At 34.4% G+C, this 20285-nt stretch overlaps 3 protein-coding genes across 4 annotated transcripts in view; 1 reads left to right on the top strand and 2 right to left on the bottom strand.

The window, feature by feature from the left end:
• Positions 1-20285, bottom strand: part of LOC120423131 (cyclic nucleotide-gated cation channel subunit A) — a 308588-nt gene that overhangs the window by 137438 nt on the left and 150865 nt on the right. The window lies entirely within an intron of this gene.
• Positions 8551-14175, top strand: LOC120423132 (trypsin 3A1-like). Its single transcript, XM_039586813.2, has 4 exons — positions 8551-8903; positions 8974-9091; positions 9165-9624; positions 13691-14175. Exons 1-4 carry the CDS (start codon positions 8849-8851, stop codon positions 14075-14077), a joined length of 1020 nt encoding a protein of 339 aa, XP_039442747.1. The 5' UTR covers positions 8551-8848; the 3' UTR covers positions 14078-14175.
• LOC120423133 (trypsin-5-like) lies at positions 14209-15467 on the bottom strand. Of its 2 annotated transcripts, XM_039586814.2 has the most exons (3): positions 14971-15459; positions 14569-14914; positions 14209-14515 (listed from the first exon to the last, which is right to left on the bottom strand). In XM_039586814.2, the coding sequence occupies exons 1-3, from the start codon at positions 15162-15164 to the stop codon at positions 14222-14224; spliced, it is 834 nt and encodes a 277-aa protein (XP_039442748.1). In that variant the 5' UTR covers positions 15165-15459; the 3' UTR covers positions 14209-14221. The 2 variants fall into 2 exon arrangements, with proteins under 2 accessions (XP_039442748.1, XP_052564854.1); XM_052708894.1 differs by having other exon boundaries at positions 14347-14914; positions 14971-15467.

Below are 20285 nucleotides of genomic sequence, written 5' to 3'. Positions count from 1 at the left end.
CTGAAATTTTCAGGGGTTGTTTGTACATTTAAAACTAGCATCTGGCCAAAATAAAAAAAAAATAATAATAATTAAAATTGGTTTGAAATTTGGAATTGTTTTATTTTATTATAAAATTGACATTAGTATTTAATTATACCATTTTCAGGTAAAAAATAAGTAGCTCAATTGATATGAACAATACTATTTGTTTTATGGCCAATTTAACCTGTTCATTATCTGATTCGAAATTCCATTATGTTTCACGTTTCAATCAACCGAACAGCAAAAGAAGATTATTTAAGTTGACTTAGGTTTTTTTAGTAGTGTTTGTCATAAAAGCAAAAAAATTCTGTACTGTTTTACTTCAATAAATGAATTTTAATATAATTAATTAATAATTTAAAATTGATTTCAGTTTATTGCAAGTCGAATGCCATTAAAATATAGAAAAAAAAACGAAGTTGACTTTATAGCTGTCGGCCACCATTGCTAGTACCAACCACTAGTGTCTTCCTTTTAACTACAAGGTCTTCGCCGCTCTGGGCTCCTAAGTGTATGAAAGTATGGCACGGAGCGACGGCGCCGAATACCCATATTTACACAAAGAATTTTAGAGCGCCCACCGCGGGATTCGAACCGGCGACCTCTGGATTGTGAGTCCAGTGCGCGGTCCGATTGATCCACACGAGCGGGACAAAAATATAGAAGTTGTTTGAAAAAAAAAGCCCCCTGATTTTTTGAAGAATTTCCGTCAGTTGAATTCTGTTTTTTTTTTTAAGGTCTTACAAATACATGCATACCTTGAGTGTATTCCGCTTACTCCAATCAACATTGACATTTTTTTAGATGAAGGCGGTGAAATAAATGTAATGAAATAAGGTGTGAAATAAGTGTATCCCTCTCAATGTTAACATTTGTTTATAGGACCTAATAAAAAAAGTCAAGAATTTATGATTCAGCTTATTTAATTTTATTGAGTTTTTATAAAACAAATTTGCTTAAATACCTTGAAAACGAACGTCCTGAACCTCTAATCCATCAAAACTAGAATCATAAAAATAAGTGTAATAAAGATTTTTTTTTGCTTTCCTTAATTTCAGCAATAGGAGAATTGTAGCATTTTAATAAAGTTCAGGCAAAACTTCATTAAAAGCAGTTTTTACATTTATTGATATAATTAAAGAAAAAAATATAATACATTGTAAAATGGTTAACGACCGAGCCACGTAGCCCAGTGGTAACGCTTCCGCCTCGTAAGCGGTAGATTGGGGTTCAAATCCCGGCTCGGACCAACACAACTGGTGATCTTTTCCCTTCTGGATTCGATTGCTTAGTAAAGGGAAGGTACAGGGAAAAATTTACTTACAAAATGGTTAACAAATATGATAACAATATGTATTATTTTACTAATTAATTTAATTAAAACACACACCCAAAGTTAAAGAACGAGGGGATAGTCCTCACGAAAAGAAACGTGAGGAAAGTGATATTTTGCGAGAGTAAAGTCCTCTCGCGTGTTCATTCGTTCATTGGAACAGTTCATCCTATTGAGTGGCTTATATGGACAAATGACCGCCACTTAGTCACCGAACCATGGTGGTCCATACGGCAAAGGCACGGTTCAATATGCTGAAGGTCTTGGGTTCGAGTCTTGATATAGGTACTTTTTTTATAAATGAACTATTTGAAGATGAACCCATGAGTAAAGTACTCTCGGTAATTTCGGGATTTATCCTCTCCGTCCGCACACAGTACCATTTTACTACCGAATCGTGCTCTTTAGAGGTGTGCAAAACCGCTCTTTTTTAGGAGCCGCTCATTTTCGTTCGCTCATTAAAAAGAGCCGCTCTTTTGAACGGCTCTTTCGCTCTTTTTCAAAATTTTTATAAAAAGGTTATTTTTAGGAATGGTGTGATTTTTAAAGTAATTTCACATTGGACTTATATAAATTATTTGCGTTTAATTTTGCTTAAATTGAACTTATGCTGACATTTTATTTGGAGAAAATTGTGAACTCTTTTTTAAATTCTGATTTAAGGGTGCACGGCAACCAAGGAAGTTGTTGTCTTCTTATACCAAATTTGTCAAACTTACGGACCCAATCCTGCAAGAATCTGATTGTAAAAATAGACAAACTTTGTTGTAAATAACTTTGGAGACAGTAATTTAGGGGATGAATAAAAAATCATATCGATAGATCCCGTAGTTTTAAAGATACTAAAATGTCTGTAACAGAAATCTGGGTGCAAAAGCTATGGTTGATGTGCACTGTTAATCGATAAAGTCTATAAACGCTGAAGTTTAATCAGGCATTTTCCATAATCTCTCAGCTATTTAGTAGATTTTTGGTAATATTTACAAGCTATGCAATTTTGAATGCTCAAATTTGTATTCGGATAATACTTCAATGTACGATCAGTTATATAAAGAAAGTTTTTTTTTCATTTTGTTTAGAAAAACATTTACTTTTGGAATTTCAAAGAAAAGTAGGAAACTGAAAATGAGTTTTAAACTTTTTAGTGGTGTTAGGCAGCAATGCTTTTTTGGGATTAATGTTTATAAGCAATTATTTTTCAATTTAGAATTGCATTTTCAATGCCAGAAACAAATTTTATGATGCAATATGTTCGAAATTAAAAAAAAATTTATAACAGGTTTAAAAATCATTCCATCTTGGAACGGTTCTTTCAGAAGACCGGAGTTTAAAAAAGAACCGCGGTTCTTTTTTTGTGAGCCATGGTTCGTTCGCTCTTTTTAATGAACCGGCTCTTTGAGCGGCTCGCTCTTTTTTTGCCCACCTCTAGTGCTCTTTATTCTCTCGTATGCCGATGCCCAGTTCTGGGTGCATAATTTACATATATTCAAAATATTTAAATGCAATTTGTTGATAGTTGTTTTATATCAATGATTAATTGAATAAATTTTAGAAAAAAGGTTATTTTTCGCGTATTTTTTCAAAGAAGTGTTGATTTATGTTCTTTTAAATTCTAAGGAACCATATCTTTAAAAAATAGTTATGGATCTGATATGGAATATTTTTTTATTTGTAAACTGCTTTTAAAATGTTCACGGATTACGCGGCTTCCGTGAAATCGCGAAAAATCACTAGCCCTAATGATCAATAGATCTTTATTTCTTTTCTTCACTGTGGTCCCAAAATTTGAAATTTCCAAAATGGTCTAAAAGGGCCCAATTAATATTTAACAGTTTACGATCAATTGTAGAAGATTTTTTCATTGAAGGATTTTATACAAAAAAAAACATATTTATCGAAAATTCAATTGAATAGCACGATTACGACGACATGATGAAATATAAAATATTTCGATTTTTGGAAACCCCGATGTCACTGAAGCAGAAATTACCCAATAAACAGAATTAGAGCGTCCAATTTCCCGTCCCGGGAAAAAAATTCCCGGGAATTCCCGGGATTTCCCGAAAAAAAATATTTCCCGTTTCCCGGGAAATTTGTAAATTTCCCGGGAATTCCCGAAATTCAAGCGGAAGTATACATTTTCTTAAATTTTTGGAACTATTTTTTGAAAATGTTCTGAAAAAATAATAAATGAACAAACTCAATATGATTTTGTTCAATTAAATGTATTGTTTGGTTTATATATAATTAATCAGATCATCAGAAATTATGATATCAGACTTATTTCTGATAATATTAATTGTTGAAGCAACTGGAAATAGATCTTGCTTAATGAGTATTAAATTATTACAATTAGGTAAGCTTTTAACAGATTGATGTTATTTCATCAAAACAATATTAACTCCTTACCTCCAAATTAAAATTAAGATTTTTTTTACGTTTTTGTTAACCATGATCAAATGAGATGAAAATCGAATTTGTGCAAAAAGAATTAATTCAATTGGTTGAATACCTAGTACTGAAGAAATTACAATTTGAAGTAAAAGAATTATGGAGCACTGGTGCAACTACAGGTGTTAGAGGGTTAAATGTGAAAAAATAGAAGACTTTTTGTGAAATGATGTTAATTTATCGTATAATTTAAATCATGTTGCATAATAATACAAAAAAAAATCATTGAAAAATTACTTTCTATTGTTTGTTTTCAAAAATGCAAAAATAAATTCAAAGCTTGCTTCAAATATTTGAAAACATTGGGTTGTTTGGAGTAAAACCAACACTAAAAAGCTTTACCATTTGTTCAAGAGCTGAAACCAGTATTTGTCATGAAAATAATAATTTCTGCATGTTTTTATTTCTCGTTTCAATAAACTGGTCACAGAGGCAAGTTTAAAATTTCTCATCAAAAAATACCAAAATACATTTTCTTGTAGTTGAATGATTTTTTACATGCAGTCAAGCTGTTAATTGATCTTCACACTTATTTATACCATTAATGTTTATGTTCTATACAATTTTGTTGCATAATATTAATTATAACCAAGATCATAACAATTTTCAATAAATTTTAAATTTCCCGGGAATTCCCGGGATTTCCCGGGAAATTGGCTGAAAATTTCCCGTTTCCCGGGAAATTTGTAACCCCGGGAAATTGGACGCTCTAAACAGAATAGACAGAAGAAAATAAGCAGCAAATCATCCACTGTCATTGGCCATCGGCCACTTTAATTCTTGGGAGGCAGGACTTGGCCTCGAAAAGATCTCAGTTTTCTTCCCTGTGCGAATCCAATCATCAGCCCAGTTTGCGATGACTTTGACGCCTGGAAGTCTGCGCGTGAGCTTTTTCTGGCACTGCCAGTCGTCGTCTCGGTCTCCGGGAGCCCGAGATCTTTCCCAGGAAGAAAAGCTGGCCAACGACAATTAGAGGATGAAAAGCGCAAAAATGCCAGCTACAGAATGGCGGTGAAAGGCGCGATTCGCTCGAATGGAACTGTAAGGAACGACGGCTTCTTCGGTGGGGCGAATCGGATTGGCGTGACGGGGGGAAAAGTTGGGACGCAGAAAGGAAGAATCGGTTGTATTAGCAACAAACGACCGAAACTGTTAATCAGACCATTAATCTTCGTCCTTTATGCCATGAAAGAGGTAGTGTGGGGGGGTTCGTCGCCAGCCATGCGTTCTGGGACATCGAACGGATACGACTCCTAGCAAAAGAAGAACTTTTCTTCTTTGCCGGAAGCTGCATGAGCAACTGTAAGCCGATTTGTCAATGCTGGAAGTGGTGAGCTGGCTTAATTTGAAAATAATTGATATGATGAGGCGTTTCATTTGCCGTTGAGCTCAATCCATCTTGCAAAGCTTTGTTAGCCCTATTCGAACGTTTTTCTGACCTGAAGACTCGCTTTTTCCCAAAAACGCAAAACGCTCGAAGCATTAAACACCCTCGCTCCAAATAACAGCCACCATTAGCCAAGACTTCATCGATTTCATCGGTTGACAACGACCCCCTCCGGGAGAAGGACAACGATGCTTTCTTAGCACCGAATCATTATTGAGCTTTGAGCGTTCTGTTTGTTTTTACTTGGCTGGTAAGCTCTTGAACGGGTGCGTTTCTTCGACTTTATTAGTTTGAACTCGTCAATCGACCATCGTTGACAATCATCATCCATGGGGAGGAGGACAAGGTTGGTCACCACACTTTGGCCTCCGGGGCTTCCCGAGGTGGCACCAGCAACAAGGGTCAGTAACTTGGTGAAAGCCTTTGAGCTCTGGAGTGGAAAATTATTGTTGCACTCAGGAAGGACGTTTCCCTTTTACAATCGAATATTAAGTAAAGGCAAGGTGAGCGATTCTCCAAAGCAGATTTTTTTTTCGAAACTTCAATTTTGGAATTTTTAGTTTTGGATGAAACTTTATGTGTACCTTTTCTATTTCATATTTTGAGAACGGATTTTCTGATCAATTTGATGTCTTCGGCAAAGTTTTAGATATTGCTTAGGACTTCTGATGGTTACGTCATATTTGTTTTTTTGTTTTTTTTTGCTTTTTACAAAAAATATTCAATTACGCGCAATATTCATTTTCATAAAGTTTTCGATGATAAAAAAAATGTATCTTTTGATTTATGACACAAATTGGTCAATATACATTTTAAGAAAAAAAATAAGGCCGTTGCAATTATTTTTTGAAGTTTATGTCCTTCGATTCTGGCTAAAGTCGAGGCGGCAAAAAAATAAAAAAAATAAGTTGAAATTACAAGTCATGGTACTAACATTTGTATAAAAAATGTGTTTTGAAAAGCTTTTTTCAATAAAAAAAATATGATTTTGAACGCAGGAAAATGCATTTCAAATTGTTTTCAGTTTGTTTTCTATTTCCATTACAATTTTGATTTTTTTTTGTTTTGCCTTTTTTTGTTTAAAAATTGTGACTTTTTACCAATAGAAGTCATTGTCTATCGTCACATTAAAAATCCACACATTTGTATAAAAAAAAAACTCCAATTTGCTGTTCTATCAGAAGTCTCAGCAACCATTATAATTTGTATTTTTATTTTATGCGAATTAAAAAAAATCATATCTTATAAGAGTTAACGAATATGAACCACCCTAGTTGCCATAAAAATCAGGTTCGACCACGTTTGTCCACAAACCAAACTAACCTGCATTTGAGCTCATTAAGTGCAGTTTTAATACTGATTTATGCGACATTCATGTAAATTTTCTCATTGAGCATGGTAAAAAATCTCATAAAATTACCATTTTTATATCGCTGTAACTTGGGTTTGAGAAAAACCCTTTTGAGATGTTATATTCATATTAAAGAAGAAGTTTTAAGCTTTCTGATGCACTGCGGAACGTATTTTTTTGTGTCCCACTCGAAAAGATACAAACATTTGAAAAAGGCCTATTAAAAACTTTAAAAACGCTGTAACTTTTTACCAAAATGACCTAGCGACTTCGTTGACATTTCAAAAGACGCTTATTTTTATGCTCTAAATATGTCCCCAAGACACTAAAATTGCCAAAAATAATACAAAAGAGATACGCAATAAAAACACTTTTTTGATGGGCCAACCTTTTGCTTTTCATATAAAATGCTGTAGAATGTTTAGATTAATAGATAGAGATTTGGTGTCTTCGACAAAGTTGTTTAAAATGGCTAGTACTACAATACTGCCAAAGAGAGTATATCTCTATCTCATCTAAAAGCGAAGATAGTTTTTGAAAATATTAGAAAATATGTCTTTTCAGCAAATTTTGAAGACAATCAGCTGATCTTTTCGTCAAGCTTCGTCAAATAGTTAAGCTTGATCATGACTTCTACAGGGAAAAAATCAACGTTTTTAACAATTTTTTTTTAAATTGCTATGAATTGCAACCAGTCCACTACATCAAATTTTGTGTTAATAATTTTCTAAATGCAAATTTGATTTTTAGAGAAGGGCGTAAATTATTAAAATTATTTTGTAATTCGTAATCAAAAGATTGCTGTATCTCGAAGCCGTTTATGCCAATTTAAAAAGTGGTCAAAGACAAACTGGTACAAAATTTGACGGGCTGACACACTGAAAGAAAAATACACGCCACTTTTATGAGATTTTTTGATTTTTAAGATTATGATTCGAATTTGGAGGTGATGTCTCTCCAGCAAACTTATGGGAAATTGAGCAGAGCTTTTTAGTAAAAATAACTTCTGAAAATCGCATAGAAGTGGCGTGTATTTTTCCTTAAGTGTTTTTTTTAAGAATGCCCATCAAATTTCCAACAAACTTTTCTCTTATACGTTTTGATACGATACGATGCAATGGCTTCGAGATACAGCAATTTTAAATCACGAAATACAAAAATATTTAAACATTTTACGCCCTTCTCAAATGTAATTTTCAATGGCAACTGACTACACCAAAATGGCTTATAGAAGTTTAGGATAACATGTCTGCACAGTTTCATTGATATCGGGGAGGGTCGAGTAAAAAAGTACCTAAAAAATACAATTTTTGGATTGGAATTGCTTTTTTTAGAAGTCCTAAATAATATCAAATTTTTTTTTTTAATAGGCCCTACAAACATATGAAAGACAATAGATTATAGAACTTTTTCAACAAAAAAACTCTAGATATCTACATTTTTGCCCAGAATCGGGATACTATATCAGTTGAAACATAAATATTAAGAGAAGATTCGCTGAGTCGAATCTTACTAAACGGAATCCTGGTAAGTATTAAGAATCCTTAAAATGTCTAAGTTTAGCAGTTAGTTGTTCGAAATGGTGAATTGGGATTTGATAGTTCGATTGCAATTGTATTAATGAAACAACTCTGTATTTCGTTTTCAACGCTGCTCCAAAACCGTCACTTAACCGGTTTCTTATCAGCTCAACGACATTCAGTCAAATGCGCTTACACACCAGTACTGACTGCTCATATCTCTAATCCTACATGCATCCAACATGATGTTGATGACTTACTCTCGCGACTGCAGCACCTATTGATCATAAACCTGTTCCTCCTCGAGCTAACCGATCTTCAGTTGCAAAACATCGCATCGTCGCGTCGAGGATTTGAATAAATTTGTCCAACCAGCAGCCATCACCTGTCGTGATAACGCTCGACGTCTGCTAAGTGGATTGACAGCCGATTAGGGGCACACACAGTTTTGGCTCAAAAAATGGCAACTCCAAGGAAGTCACGCCTTTGTGCACCGGCAACGGCCACACAACACCCAATCAGCTGGTTCTGCTTAGACTGACTGAGTTGCAGTCGGTCGCGGCGGTGCACTCGGGGGTAAGGTCGCTCTAAAACGGTGCAGCTAAGGCTTAGAATGAGCAAGACAGAGAGCAGCGAGATGCAGCCTAGTTGAAGCTGTCGGAGCGGCAAAGTGCAATGTAGTCATTAGAGGTACCCTCTCTAGTTCAGTACCTGCAGAGGTGCTAGAGAGGTGTGTGCGTTGCGGATTTTTACGATCCGTTTGGAGTGTTTTGGTGTCCGGAATGGAGATTCGTGCCCACCTGGTGGTCGCGACACTACTGATAGTAGGGTTAAACGGTAGGAGACTTGAGAGATAACGCAGTTCAGCAGTTCAGTGCTAGTTCTAACGCTATGCTTGCCCGCACAGGTACGTGTGGAGGTCGTATCATTCCGTACAAAGCCGTCATCGAGTACAAGGGAACGGCGTTTTGCGTTGGTTCCGTCATCGACGCCGTGTGGATTCTGACCGCGGCCCAGTGCGTCATGTGAGTACCTATAGAAAATTCCAAAAGAATCAAACCCCCACCGTACTAAAAATAACCTTCCTTTTTCCTGCAGGAACACCACCGTATCGTATCTAACGATTCGTCTAGGCTCGTCGAACGCGTGGGACAGCGGAGCGCTGTTCAGCGTAAAAGCGTTCCACGTACACCCCAAGTACGACCCGGAAACATCCCAGCGGGATATCGCCTTGCTGCGGTTAAGTTCGGTGGCAAAGCTCGGACCGCCGCACTCCGTCAACGTCATCCCCCTGGTCAAGCCCGGCTATGGCATGGAGGAAGGCACCAGATGTTCCATCCCGTCATTGCCGGGATCATCATCATCATCGGGTGCGGCCGACGTGAAGGCCAAGCTGTGGTCCCGCGAACGATGCCAGGCGGCCGTGCCCAAATCGATCCAGCTGACCGACGATGCGTTGTGTGCAAAAATCACGCCCACCAACGGCACCAGCCACCAGCAATCTACGGTGGCCGGTGGGCCATTGGCGGTCGGTGGTCACAAGAAGCGGTGCAATGATGTGAGTATAAAGCGAAGTTACACGTGTCGGCGCGGGTGGGGTGATTTGGTAGGAGTTGCACAGAAAAATATAATATAAAAATAAAAAAAATTGTAGTACCAAGCCATAGTATAAACAAAACAGTGAAAAAGAATTTTAAAATACATTTTACAATAGTTCAGATGTTTTGTACTCAGTTGTAGTCAGTGTAGTCAGAAAAATTACAATAATTCAATTCATTTTAGAGTAAACCCAAACATGCTAAAAATGAATCTAAACGCAGGGGAACGCATTTTAAATTTAAGCTGATTGCACTTGAATTGTTATTGAAATTTTGAAGTTTTTTTCAAAATCATATTTTTTGCCCCTCGATTTTCGAGCCAATGACAAAAACTATTAAAATATTCGTACTAGTCTTACTTTTTACTAAATTATATGCATGCTTGCTTTCTGAAAATATACTCAGTACCTCAAACAGGGGAGAAAATGATAAAATTTCAAATTATTTTTATTTCTGCTTTTTTTAAATTTATATTTGACATGACATTTTTATGTTGATATTTTGGGTAATTTAGATTAAAACTATATAACTTGTATTGATTACGTCAAATGGTTTACTGCTTGATTATAAAAACACAATCAAATATTTTTTCAACTTTTAATAATATCCATATCTTTTGCGTAGTTGATGTTTATTAAAAATTGCATTTTTGCTAAGAATTCTTGAAAAAATCTTGAAAATATTTTTTCTAATGCAGTCAAAACTTATGTCTAAGCAGGAAAAAATGGTCACATTTACTCGAAAAAAATATTGACAAACAATGCCTATAAATTTCAAGACAGAATTTGGAAATTTATTAAATCTGTTCTTATCGGAAAATTTCCAGAAGAATCCGAAGATGCAGTTTTTTGACAAGCTTAGAACATTAAAATGATCTTTTTTATTGAAGTTTTCGTAAATAAAGTAAACTTATTTTTCAAATTTTACAAATTAGGTTGATAACTTCTTCTCAAATTACCTTGAAAACTACTCTTCTAGGCTCTTTAAAATTCTATACCATTCCGTTTGTATTTAGTGCATACAGTATGTAAAAAAAGTATTTACACCCCTTGGGCACTATGAACATTTTGTGATGAAACATTTCGAAAAATTAACAAAAAGAATGTTATTTGTTGACAAATCACCATAAATCCAGTCTGCCAACTCCAAAAAGGCATCCTTAACTGATTAAAAAATAATTTGGATTGAATATAAAGTTTACTAACTACTTAGTATAAAAGTTTATATAACTCTAGAAATTCTATATAAAACTTATTTAAACTAAATTTGCAAACTTTTAATTCAACTAAATGTCAATATATTACCATAGAATTGCTAAATAAACATTTTGGAGTGGGTATAACACCGTTTTGGGGGTATTTGTATCGATAGAATAGATTTTTCGTTGGAATTTCGTCCAAACCCGGAATGACTTCGTAGGAAAATCCGCCGGCATCCGAACCGGTCCACGATTCACAAGTCAACCTATGTGGCATCGGAAAGAGCATCAAATTTCCGATCTTTTGATACTCAAACATCTAGGTTTTCTTTAAAACCTACGTTTTTAAATACCTGGGCAAAAAGTAAGTTTGATCCACGAGAACAAAAATTACGAAATTCCATACATTTTTGGCAGGTTGCTCAAACGAAACCATAACAACGTTTTTGCTTAGGTATTTAAAAACGTGGAGTTAAAGAAAACCTAGATGTATGGGTATCAAAAGATCGGAAATTTTATGCTCTTTCTGATGCCACATAGGTTGACTTGTGAATTGTGGACCGGTTCAGATGCTGGCGGATTTTCCGACGACGTAATTCCGGGTTGGTACGAAATTCCAACGAAAACTCTATTCTATCGATACAAATACCCCCAAAACAGTGTTATACCCACTCCAAAATGTTTATTTAGCAATTCTATGGTAATATATTGACATTTAGTTGAATTAAAAGTTTGCAAAATTAAGTTTAGATAAGTTTTATATAGAATTTCCAGAGTTATATAAACTTTTATATTAAGTAGTTGGTAAACTTTATATTCAATCCAAATTATTTTTTTAAATCAGTCAAGGATGTCTATTTGGAGTTGAGAGACTGGATTTATGGTGATTTGTCAACAAATAACATTATTTATGTTAATTTTTCGAAAGGTGTACACACTTTTTTTGCACCTTTTTCATTTTCGTAATAGTATTTGTTATATAACTTTTTATAGAAATCATCTTTTCATGAGCTTTTTGTAGCAAAATGTTTGGCATGAGTTTCTGAACAAAACGTAGTACTAGGTTTCTGTCAAACTTAATTTTTTTTACATGTTTCATCACAAAATGTGCATAGTGCCCAAGGGGTGTAAATACTTTTTTTAAATACTGTAATTGAATTATGCAAAAACCAAACTTCTACTTCTCATTGATATCTTAGTTTACAGTACAAAACATCCTCGATTAAGCCTGATCAACAATCAACAATCGCAGAATGATGCGTTTGTCACTGTTCGTATGTTGTATTTTTTTACTTTTAAAATAAATTTCGAGTTCTGCAACCTTATTTTAACCAGATTTGTGTGGCGATTAAATTACAAATTCCCTTCAAAAAGTTTATTCACCGCCATCTGGATCGCAATCTTGGATTAAACATTCCGGATCAATTTAAAGCAGAGGTGCCCAACCTTTGGCCCTGCGGGCCAGATTTGATTTTTCTGAAGCAGTGGCAGGCCGGAAGTAGTGTTTGATAATAGTTGAAAAAGTGAATATATTTTGATTTATTATTTATTTGAATTTAAAAAAAAAATTGTTTGAATTCCCTGATATCATTGATGTTTTAAAAATATTCAAATTTAGTTGTTCTTTGCAAGATTCTCAAAGTTTAATTTCCTCAACAAAAAAATAAAAAAAATGAATGAGGCATGATAAAATTTATTGACGCGAAATTTGGATTCAATATTTTTTTTACAAAAAAACACTTTTTGCGTTTTATCAAATATTTTACAAAATATTTTAAAGCTATTGTAAAAACACAACTAAAACATTTTTGAAAAATATATAATGAATAGTTTTTTCGTTATTCTTCAAATTTTGAAGCTTATGGAAAACATATAGTTTTGATCCCTGATTTCTTTAAACAAATTCAATATAGAAATGATAAGAATTATATTAAAACATAAAGAATGTTTGAATTGGAAACATACACATTTAAAAAAAATGCAAAAACAAAATCCATATAATAAGTTGAATTAGCAACCCTTTATTGCTGAAGCAAAAATAAAACTTAATGTTCCTAATTCAAATTTCAAATTTCAAGTTCGGTTTTATTGGTGAATAATCAAGATACAATAAGTTCTTTTGAGGTACAAAACAGAGTTTTGGAGTTCCTTTCAGCTGTGTGTTACATCATAATCCATTTTGGAACAGTTATTGCTTGTAAATAAAGGTGTTACCAAGAGTAATAAAAATTAAGAAAAAAACTTACTAAACGTTCCTAATTAAAATTTGATCTCAAGCTTATTTTTTAAAATTTGGACACTGAACTTATTTATTCAATATTTCATGAACAGCCTTAAGGGTCAGTCATAAAACTATTTTGAACTGCATTATGTCAGTTTGAAGTAAGAAGGATTCAAATCATGCTGTTTTCATGGGGAATTGCTGTATAAATGCAAAATTTTGAATATTTGAATAACTATTCAATGATTTTATATCGATTTATATTGATAAACTGAGGATAAAACATAACTTATTTGGACATAATAAAATTGTGCTAATCCATTCTTGATATAATCAAATATTAGAACGAGATCTATTGTAAATGCACTAATTTTCTAACAAAATATCAAATTGTTCGTTCAACACAGGACAAGGCATGGTCATTCTACACTACAGTACAAAATAAAAAAAAAGTATCTTTATTGCTAAGAATTCCAATAACCTTTTTTCTAGTCTGTGCAATAAACACCAAAACACCCAATTGCCCACTAACCCCAAAGTCCATGTTTTGCACTCGACCAAGCAATCGATACATGTACCTCGTGAAACCTTCCCTTCTCCCAAACAGCATCACCAACAACAACAACTGCAACTGCACCTACAAGCGCCGCTGCCCCCATCACGGTTCATGCCGGGCAGCCCGCTAGTATGCGAAGGCAAACAGGTTGCAGTCGTACGACAGCGGGCCAGCTCAACAACCAAGCCAGGTCATTGCAACGACGACGACGTCGACCACGTTGAACGAGATTTGCCGGATTTTTTCACCGACGTTGCATTCGCGGACCAGTGGATCAGCTCACACGTGCGGAGAAAGAGAAAGTCGGGAGGTGGCGGAAAACCGGTGGCCAAAATCCGGCGGAAGTTGCACAGCCGGAACGGGGGTGTTACGGGACGGTGGGTTCATCGAGGTGCGATCTTGGTGGTTGTAGTTTTTGGTTGCTTGGGGAATTTGTGAGGGAAAATACCGCGGGTTTTGTCAAGGTCGAAAAACAAGTCTAGTCAAGCGTTCTGATTTGAATAAAATTTGAATTCTACTTTTACACTCAAGTTTGGAGGATGTTCGGAATTTTGAAGAAATGTCTCTGGTTTACTTAAGACTTTATATTTTGAATCCAGATCCAAGCACTTTAATAAATATAATCACACTTGCTATGAAGAACAGTATCGCTAACGTTAACCAATTAAACTTTGAGAGTCTCCAAGAATGATTGTGATCTGTCTGCAGCATACTCCAGTTTTCAGTCACTATGCTCGTAATCCAGGTTGAATACTCGACTGCAGGCGTGAACATCTCCGTCACATTTTGGTCCAAACATTGGCTGGTGTTGGACAAAAGTGCCACCGTTTGAAATATTTCGCCAGTTTTACAGATTAGTGGACTTCCTCGATGAAACTGTTGATAAAAAGAAATTCAAATTTGTTCTTTAAGCAATTGGTACATAATACCTCGCAGAAGTTCGCTCTGTGATCATGAACACAGAACGTTCCCTTCGTACTATTTGTACAGTTCAGCCGAACATTCTCCGCCAAAGTTAAATCCTCTCGATTTCGATTCCATCCCAGCATGATGCACTGACTAACGCTGGTCAGATCATGATAGTTGTCCATAACCGCAATCGGCAGTGTTCGATTGACCCAGTTCATGGACCGTTTCAGCTTGAGAATTGCCAAACCTTCCTTTTTGGATTTACCATTCGGTTGAACATAGATATTCTGGACCTTCTCGTGGTGCCCACTGGAGCTGGAATCCTGAGGTTGAATCCCAACGGATATATCAACTGGTGACACGTGTCTGAAGGTAACAATCGTTAAGATTCTGAAAATCCCTCGCAATCAACACTTCAATACCGTACACAGCTGGCCAGGGTCAGGATCCATCGCGTGCCGAGGACACATCCCGAGCAGAACTGACCACCGTCGTTCTCCAGTGAAGCCACATAGTGAATCCGTGACGTTTCCGGTGCATGGAATGAATACACAGAATGAATTTCACCTCCTCCAATGAAAATCACAAACCAAAACAATTTCACAGCAACTGTCATGTCACGCACCGCAACTAAACGCACCGCTCATAACGAACGCACTACCGTGTGCGACTAAGTCGCGAAGCCCGGCCGAGCTACTACCAGGCGACTACTAAAGTCTCGAAGGCAAACCCCGAGCGCGCTTAAACTAGCATTTGGCATTCGGTGGCGCTGCGATAGCCTGTGAGTTTACAAATGCGGAAGGACAAGCGAGCGATCGATTGATCGGTCGTCGAGATCGGATCGGAGTAGGACTTCGGATGCGGTTTATATATGTAAATACAAATTGTAAGTCGGAATCTCGTGTGAAACCGTGATGGGTGAGTTGAGCGTTGATTGGAACAAGTAAATTAACATGGTGTTATGGTATTTATATTAAATTTGAATTAAAGAATAACAATATTTGAGTTTTTTGGTATTTTTTTTGAAATTATGAATATACTCATACAGTGTTAAGGCATAAAAAATATTTTGAAAATCCCGGAAATTCCCGAAAATTTATGAAATCAATGCCTGATTATTGTTTTGTTTTTTGTTGTGCTTTGGATTTTAAATGAACCACATTTGATCCGATTTGATTTAAAATAAAAATAAGTCTCTTACAAATATATTGAACGAAGTTGACTTTATAGCTGTCGGCCACCATTGCTCGTACCAACCACTAGTGTCTTCCTTTTTATCTACAAGGACTTCGCCGCCCTGGGCTCCTATGTGTATGAAAGTATGGCACAGAGCGACGGCGCCGAATACTCATATTTACACAAAGAATTTTAGAGCGCCCGCCGCGGGATTCGAAACAGCGACCTCCGGATTGTGAGTCCAGTGCGCGGTCCGATTGATCCACACGGGCGGGACAATATATATTGCTTTTATTTATTTATTTTTATAAGACATTACTAGAAAAGCATTCAAATTGTATGAGAAAAGTAGGGGCAATAAGTAAAATTACATCCAGTCGATGTTAAATTTTTGATAAGTTTAGAATTTGATGTTTGATGATTACTGCCGCCAACTTGTTGAAATCGCTACTCTGTCCCAGATCGCATAAATGTCCCGTTTGCATTTCCATCGTTTTTGAGTTCTTAATGCAGTTTGTTTCGAAATAGTGTGCTGAAATCAGAGGGAAATCCAGTTTTTTTAGAAAACTTAACACGTTGCCTTTATGTGGGACAAACTTGCTTTGCGTTTTTCTCAGGTTGCTGTTTTTGCATATGGGACATTTAAGCAAACATGGGCAATACTACAGGCTGAATAAGGACGAAGATTTTAGATCAATACGATTGAAAATCGGTGTACATTTTTTTCTGTAACTAAAATTTGTTTAAATGTAATTTTCGAATCAATACAGTTTACAATTTTTTTTAATTTATCGTGTTCTTAGAGTACTTCTATCCAAATTGATATAAAACTATTGAAAGATGAGAATTTAAATTATGAATTGTACATTTTTGTCTACAAGGAAAAAAAATCGCGTGAAAGTGAAAATGTTCATGCCATCGGCAACCAAAACTGTAAAATACACAATAAATAATTTTAAAAAATTGTTCCTGTTCCCTGATGGTATCAGCTAAATCATTTTATGAGAAGTCATTGTATGGAGTGTAGCTCTTCAAAAAACGAAGAAAACTTTTATTATCTTTTCAGATTTCACTCATAATTTCAATAAATCATAACCAGTTTTCTTTCTTTTTGTTTAGAAAATAACATATTTTAGAAAGTATAACGTTTGGAAAATGTAAAAAATACTAGTTTACAATGTAAAACTAAAATAACATAATTGTTTAGTCAATTTCTTAAAAAAAATAATTTAAAATTTCTTTATCTATTACTATTTTTTTGAGTATTGTAACTAAGAATGGAATCTCACGTAAAATCCACAAATTTTTGATGAATGACATTGTTTGACAAAAAAGACGATACAATTTTCTGAGCAATTCTTCACCAAACCTGGAAATGGATTTTACCTGTGTTTTTTTTATTTGGCTTAAACTTTGTGGGGGCCTTCCCTATCATCAAAGAAGTCATTTTGTGTCATTGGTTCACCTATACAAGTTTCCGTACAATTTTGGCAACTGTTCAAACAAAAATGGTACGTAAATATTCAAAAATCTTTAACTTTTGAGTGAATTTTCTGATCAATTTGTTGTCTTGGTCAAAGTTATAGGTTTTTTTTATTCAGAAAAAATAGGTACACGAAAAAAATATGATTTTTTTCTAAACTTTTTTTTTTCACTAGAATTCAATTTCCCAAAATCCGTAATTTTTTTTATTTCTTAAATTGTAGGATATTTTCTGAACTTTTCGAATAAAATATTTTCGGGAATGGACAATCATGGACATTTTTTTAAAAAATAAAATAAAAACCGGAATTTATCGGACAAAACTAAACATTGAATGGCTATATATTGAAAACGGTGCACCTAATCAAAAAAAAATAAGTACTTTTCGGTTGCAAATTTGATTTTACATTAAAAAAAGTCATACATTTTCAAGTACACGATTTCAATATTTACATAAATCATTATTTAAAAAAAAACATAATTTGTCGGCCGAATTTTGGTCCATCCTTCTGAATGTTTCCTTAAGCATATAAAAAAATCAAAAAATTCAAAATATTGGATTTTGTGATATTGAATTTTTGTAAAAAAAATAAAGTTAAGTGAAAAATCACAGAAAATGTTCCGTGTAGCTTTTTTTCTAAATAGTCCTCAACAATACCTACCACTTTGCCGAAGACACAAAAAATCCATTTTTGTATGAACAGCTGCCGAAATTGTATGGAGATTTGTATGGGTAAACCAATGGCACAAAATGGCATCTTTGATAGGGAAGGCCCCTACTTTGTTTGAACCAAATAAAAAAATACAGAAATAAAAATGTTCGAAATCGGTCGATTTCGTAGAGAGTTGCTCTTCTTGCGACAGCTATAAGTAATGCTAAATGATTATTTATTTATCTACTCAAAATCTATTCTTTTTGTTGAAAAAATAATAATTGATTTTTTTTGGTACACATTGAGCAGTTCTCTACGAAATCGGACTATTTTCTTCAATTTTAATTTTTGTATTTTTTAATTCGACTAAAACATTTTTGGTGCCTTCGACATGCCAAAAGAAGCCATTTTGCATCATTAGTTTGTCCATATAATTTTCCATACAAATTTGGCAGCTGGCCATACAAAAATGATGTATGAAAATTCAAAAATCTGTATCTTTTGAAGGAATTTTTTGATCGATTTGGTGTCTTTGGCAAAGTTGTAGGTATGGATACGGACTACACTGGAAAAAAATGATACACGGTAAAAAAAAATTTGGTGATTTTTTATTTAACTTTTTGTCACTAAAACTTGATTTGCAAAAAAACACTATTTTTAATTTTTTTTTTTTTTATATGTTTTAGAGGACATAAAATGTCAACTTTTCAGAAATTTCCAGGTTGTGCAAAAAATCTTTGAGCGAGTTATGAATTTTTGAATCAATACTGATTTTTTCAAAAAATCGAAAATTTGGTCGCAAAAATTTTTTAACTTCATTTTTCGATGTAAAATCAAATTTGCAATCAAAAAGTACAACCGTGTGCACCTTTGAAAAAAATATTTTTGAAAAGCTGAGAAAATTTTCTATATTTTGCATTTTAAAACTTTGTTGATACGACCCCTCTTTGCTGAAATATTGCCATGCAAAGGTTTAAAAACAGGAAAATTGATGTTTTCTAAGTCCCACCCAAACAACACACCATTTTCTAATGTCGATATCTCAGCAACTAATGGTCCGATTTTCATTAATAAACTATGAAACATTTGTGAAATTTTCCGATCTTTTCGAAAAAAAATAATTTCAAGATTTTTAAACCAAGACTAACATTTTAAAAGGGCCAAACATTCAATATTACGCCCTTTTGAAATGTTAGTCTTCGTTTAAAAAAATTGAAAATATTTTTTTTCGAAAAGATCGGAAAATTTCACGAATGTTTCATATTTTAACATTGAAAATCGGACCATTAGTTGCTGAGATATCGACTTAGAAAACATCAATTTTCCTGTTTTTAAACCTTTGCATGGCAATATCTCAGCAACTAAGGGTCGTATCAACAAAGTTCAAAAGTGCAAAATATAGAAAATTTTCTCAGCTTTTCAAACATATTTTTTTCAAAGGTGGGCAAACATGTGCACTTATTTAAAAAAAATAAAAACTTCGACTATTTTCAAAAAAGTCACCTAAAAATGGATTTAACTTGAAAACGGTGCACTTTATCAAAATTTTACTTCAGTACTTTTTGATTGCAAGTTTGATTTTACATCGAAAAATGAAGTTGAAAAATGTTTTCGACCAATTTTTCGATTTTTTGATAATATCTGTATTGATTTAAAAATTCATAATTCGCTCAAAGATTTTTTGCACAACCTGGAAATTTCTGAAAAGTTGGCATTTTTTTCTAAAACATATAAAAAAATAAAAATAGTGTTTTTTTTTGCAAATCAAGTGACAAAAAGTTAAATAAAAAATCACCAAAATTTTTTTTACCGTGTATCATTTTTTTCAGTGTAGTCCATATCCATACCTACAACTTTGCCCAAGACACCAAATCGATCAAAAAATTCCTTCAAAAGATACAGATTTTTTAATTTTCATACATCATTTTTGTATGGCCAGCTGCCAAATTTGTATGGAAAATTACATGGACAAACTAATGATGCAAAATGGCTTCTTTGGGCATACCGAAGGCACCAAAAAAGTTTCAGTCGGATTAAAAAATACAAAAAATCGAATGACCGAAATCTGAGAGAACTGCTCATTATAATCAAAATCTGTACTCATTTCTTTTGAGATTTCCAAAATAGTTTTAATCTCCAAATTGACGAAAAATTTAACAATTTCAGCAATCAATTCCCAAACGCCTCGACCAACTTCCTGACTCTCTGACCTTACACGTGTGGTCACAATTTCCGTCCCTTCGCGTTCCGGAAGCGCAACAAATTACCTTCGGCACTCGACTGCTCGTCGAACCGAAAATAAATCCCTTTCGGCGGGCACACGCGTTTACGCACATAAATTATCGCGGTTTAATGTGTGATGACATACGTGCTGTACGAGAATATTAAAAATTGTTATCACGTATGAGGGGGGCTGGAGAGAACGA

The sequence above is a fragment of the Culex pipiens genome, chromosome 2 (assembly GCF_016801865.2).
Source record: "Culex pipiens pallens isolate TS chromosome 2, TS_CPP_V2, whole genome shotgun sequence".
NCBI lineage: Eukaryota > Metazoa > Arthropoda > Insecta > Diptera > Culicidae > Culex > Culex pipiens.
Note: the sequence above shows the minus strand (reverse complement) of the source record. Positions and strands in the feature narration are given on the sequence as shown.

Excerpts from the sequence above, each read along its gene's own strand:
- LOC120423133 (XM_039586814.2), bottom strand. The coding sequence starts at position 15,164 with ATGACAGTTGCTGTGAAATTGTTTTGGTTTGTGATTTTCATTGGAGGA. Across the intron at positions 14,915-14,970 it reads ACCCTGGCCAGCTGTGTACG|ACACGTGTCACCAGTTGATA; the intron begins GTATTGAAGTGT and ends TGTTACCTTCAG. Across the intron at positions 14,516-14,568 it reads ACAGAGCGAACTTCTGCGAG|TTTCATCGAGGAAGTCCACT; the intron begins GTATTATGTACC and ends TTTTATCAACAG.
- LOC120423132 (XM_039586813.2), top strand. The coding sequence starts at position 8,849 with ATGGAGATTCGTGCCCACCTGGTGGTCGCGACACTACTGATAGTAGGG. Across the intron at positions 9,092-9,164 it reads ACCGCGGCCCAGTGCGTCAT|GAACACCACCGTATCGTATC; the intron begins GTGAGTACCTAT and ends TTTTTCCTGCAG. Across the intron at positions 9,625-13,690 it reads ACAAGAAGCGGTGCAATGAT|CATCACCAACAACAACAACT; the intron begins GTGAGTATAAAG and ends TCTCCCAAACAG.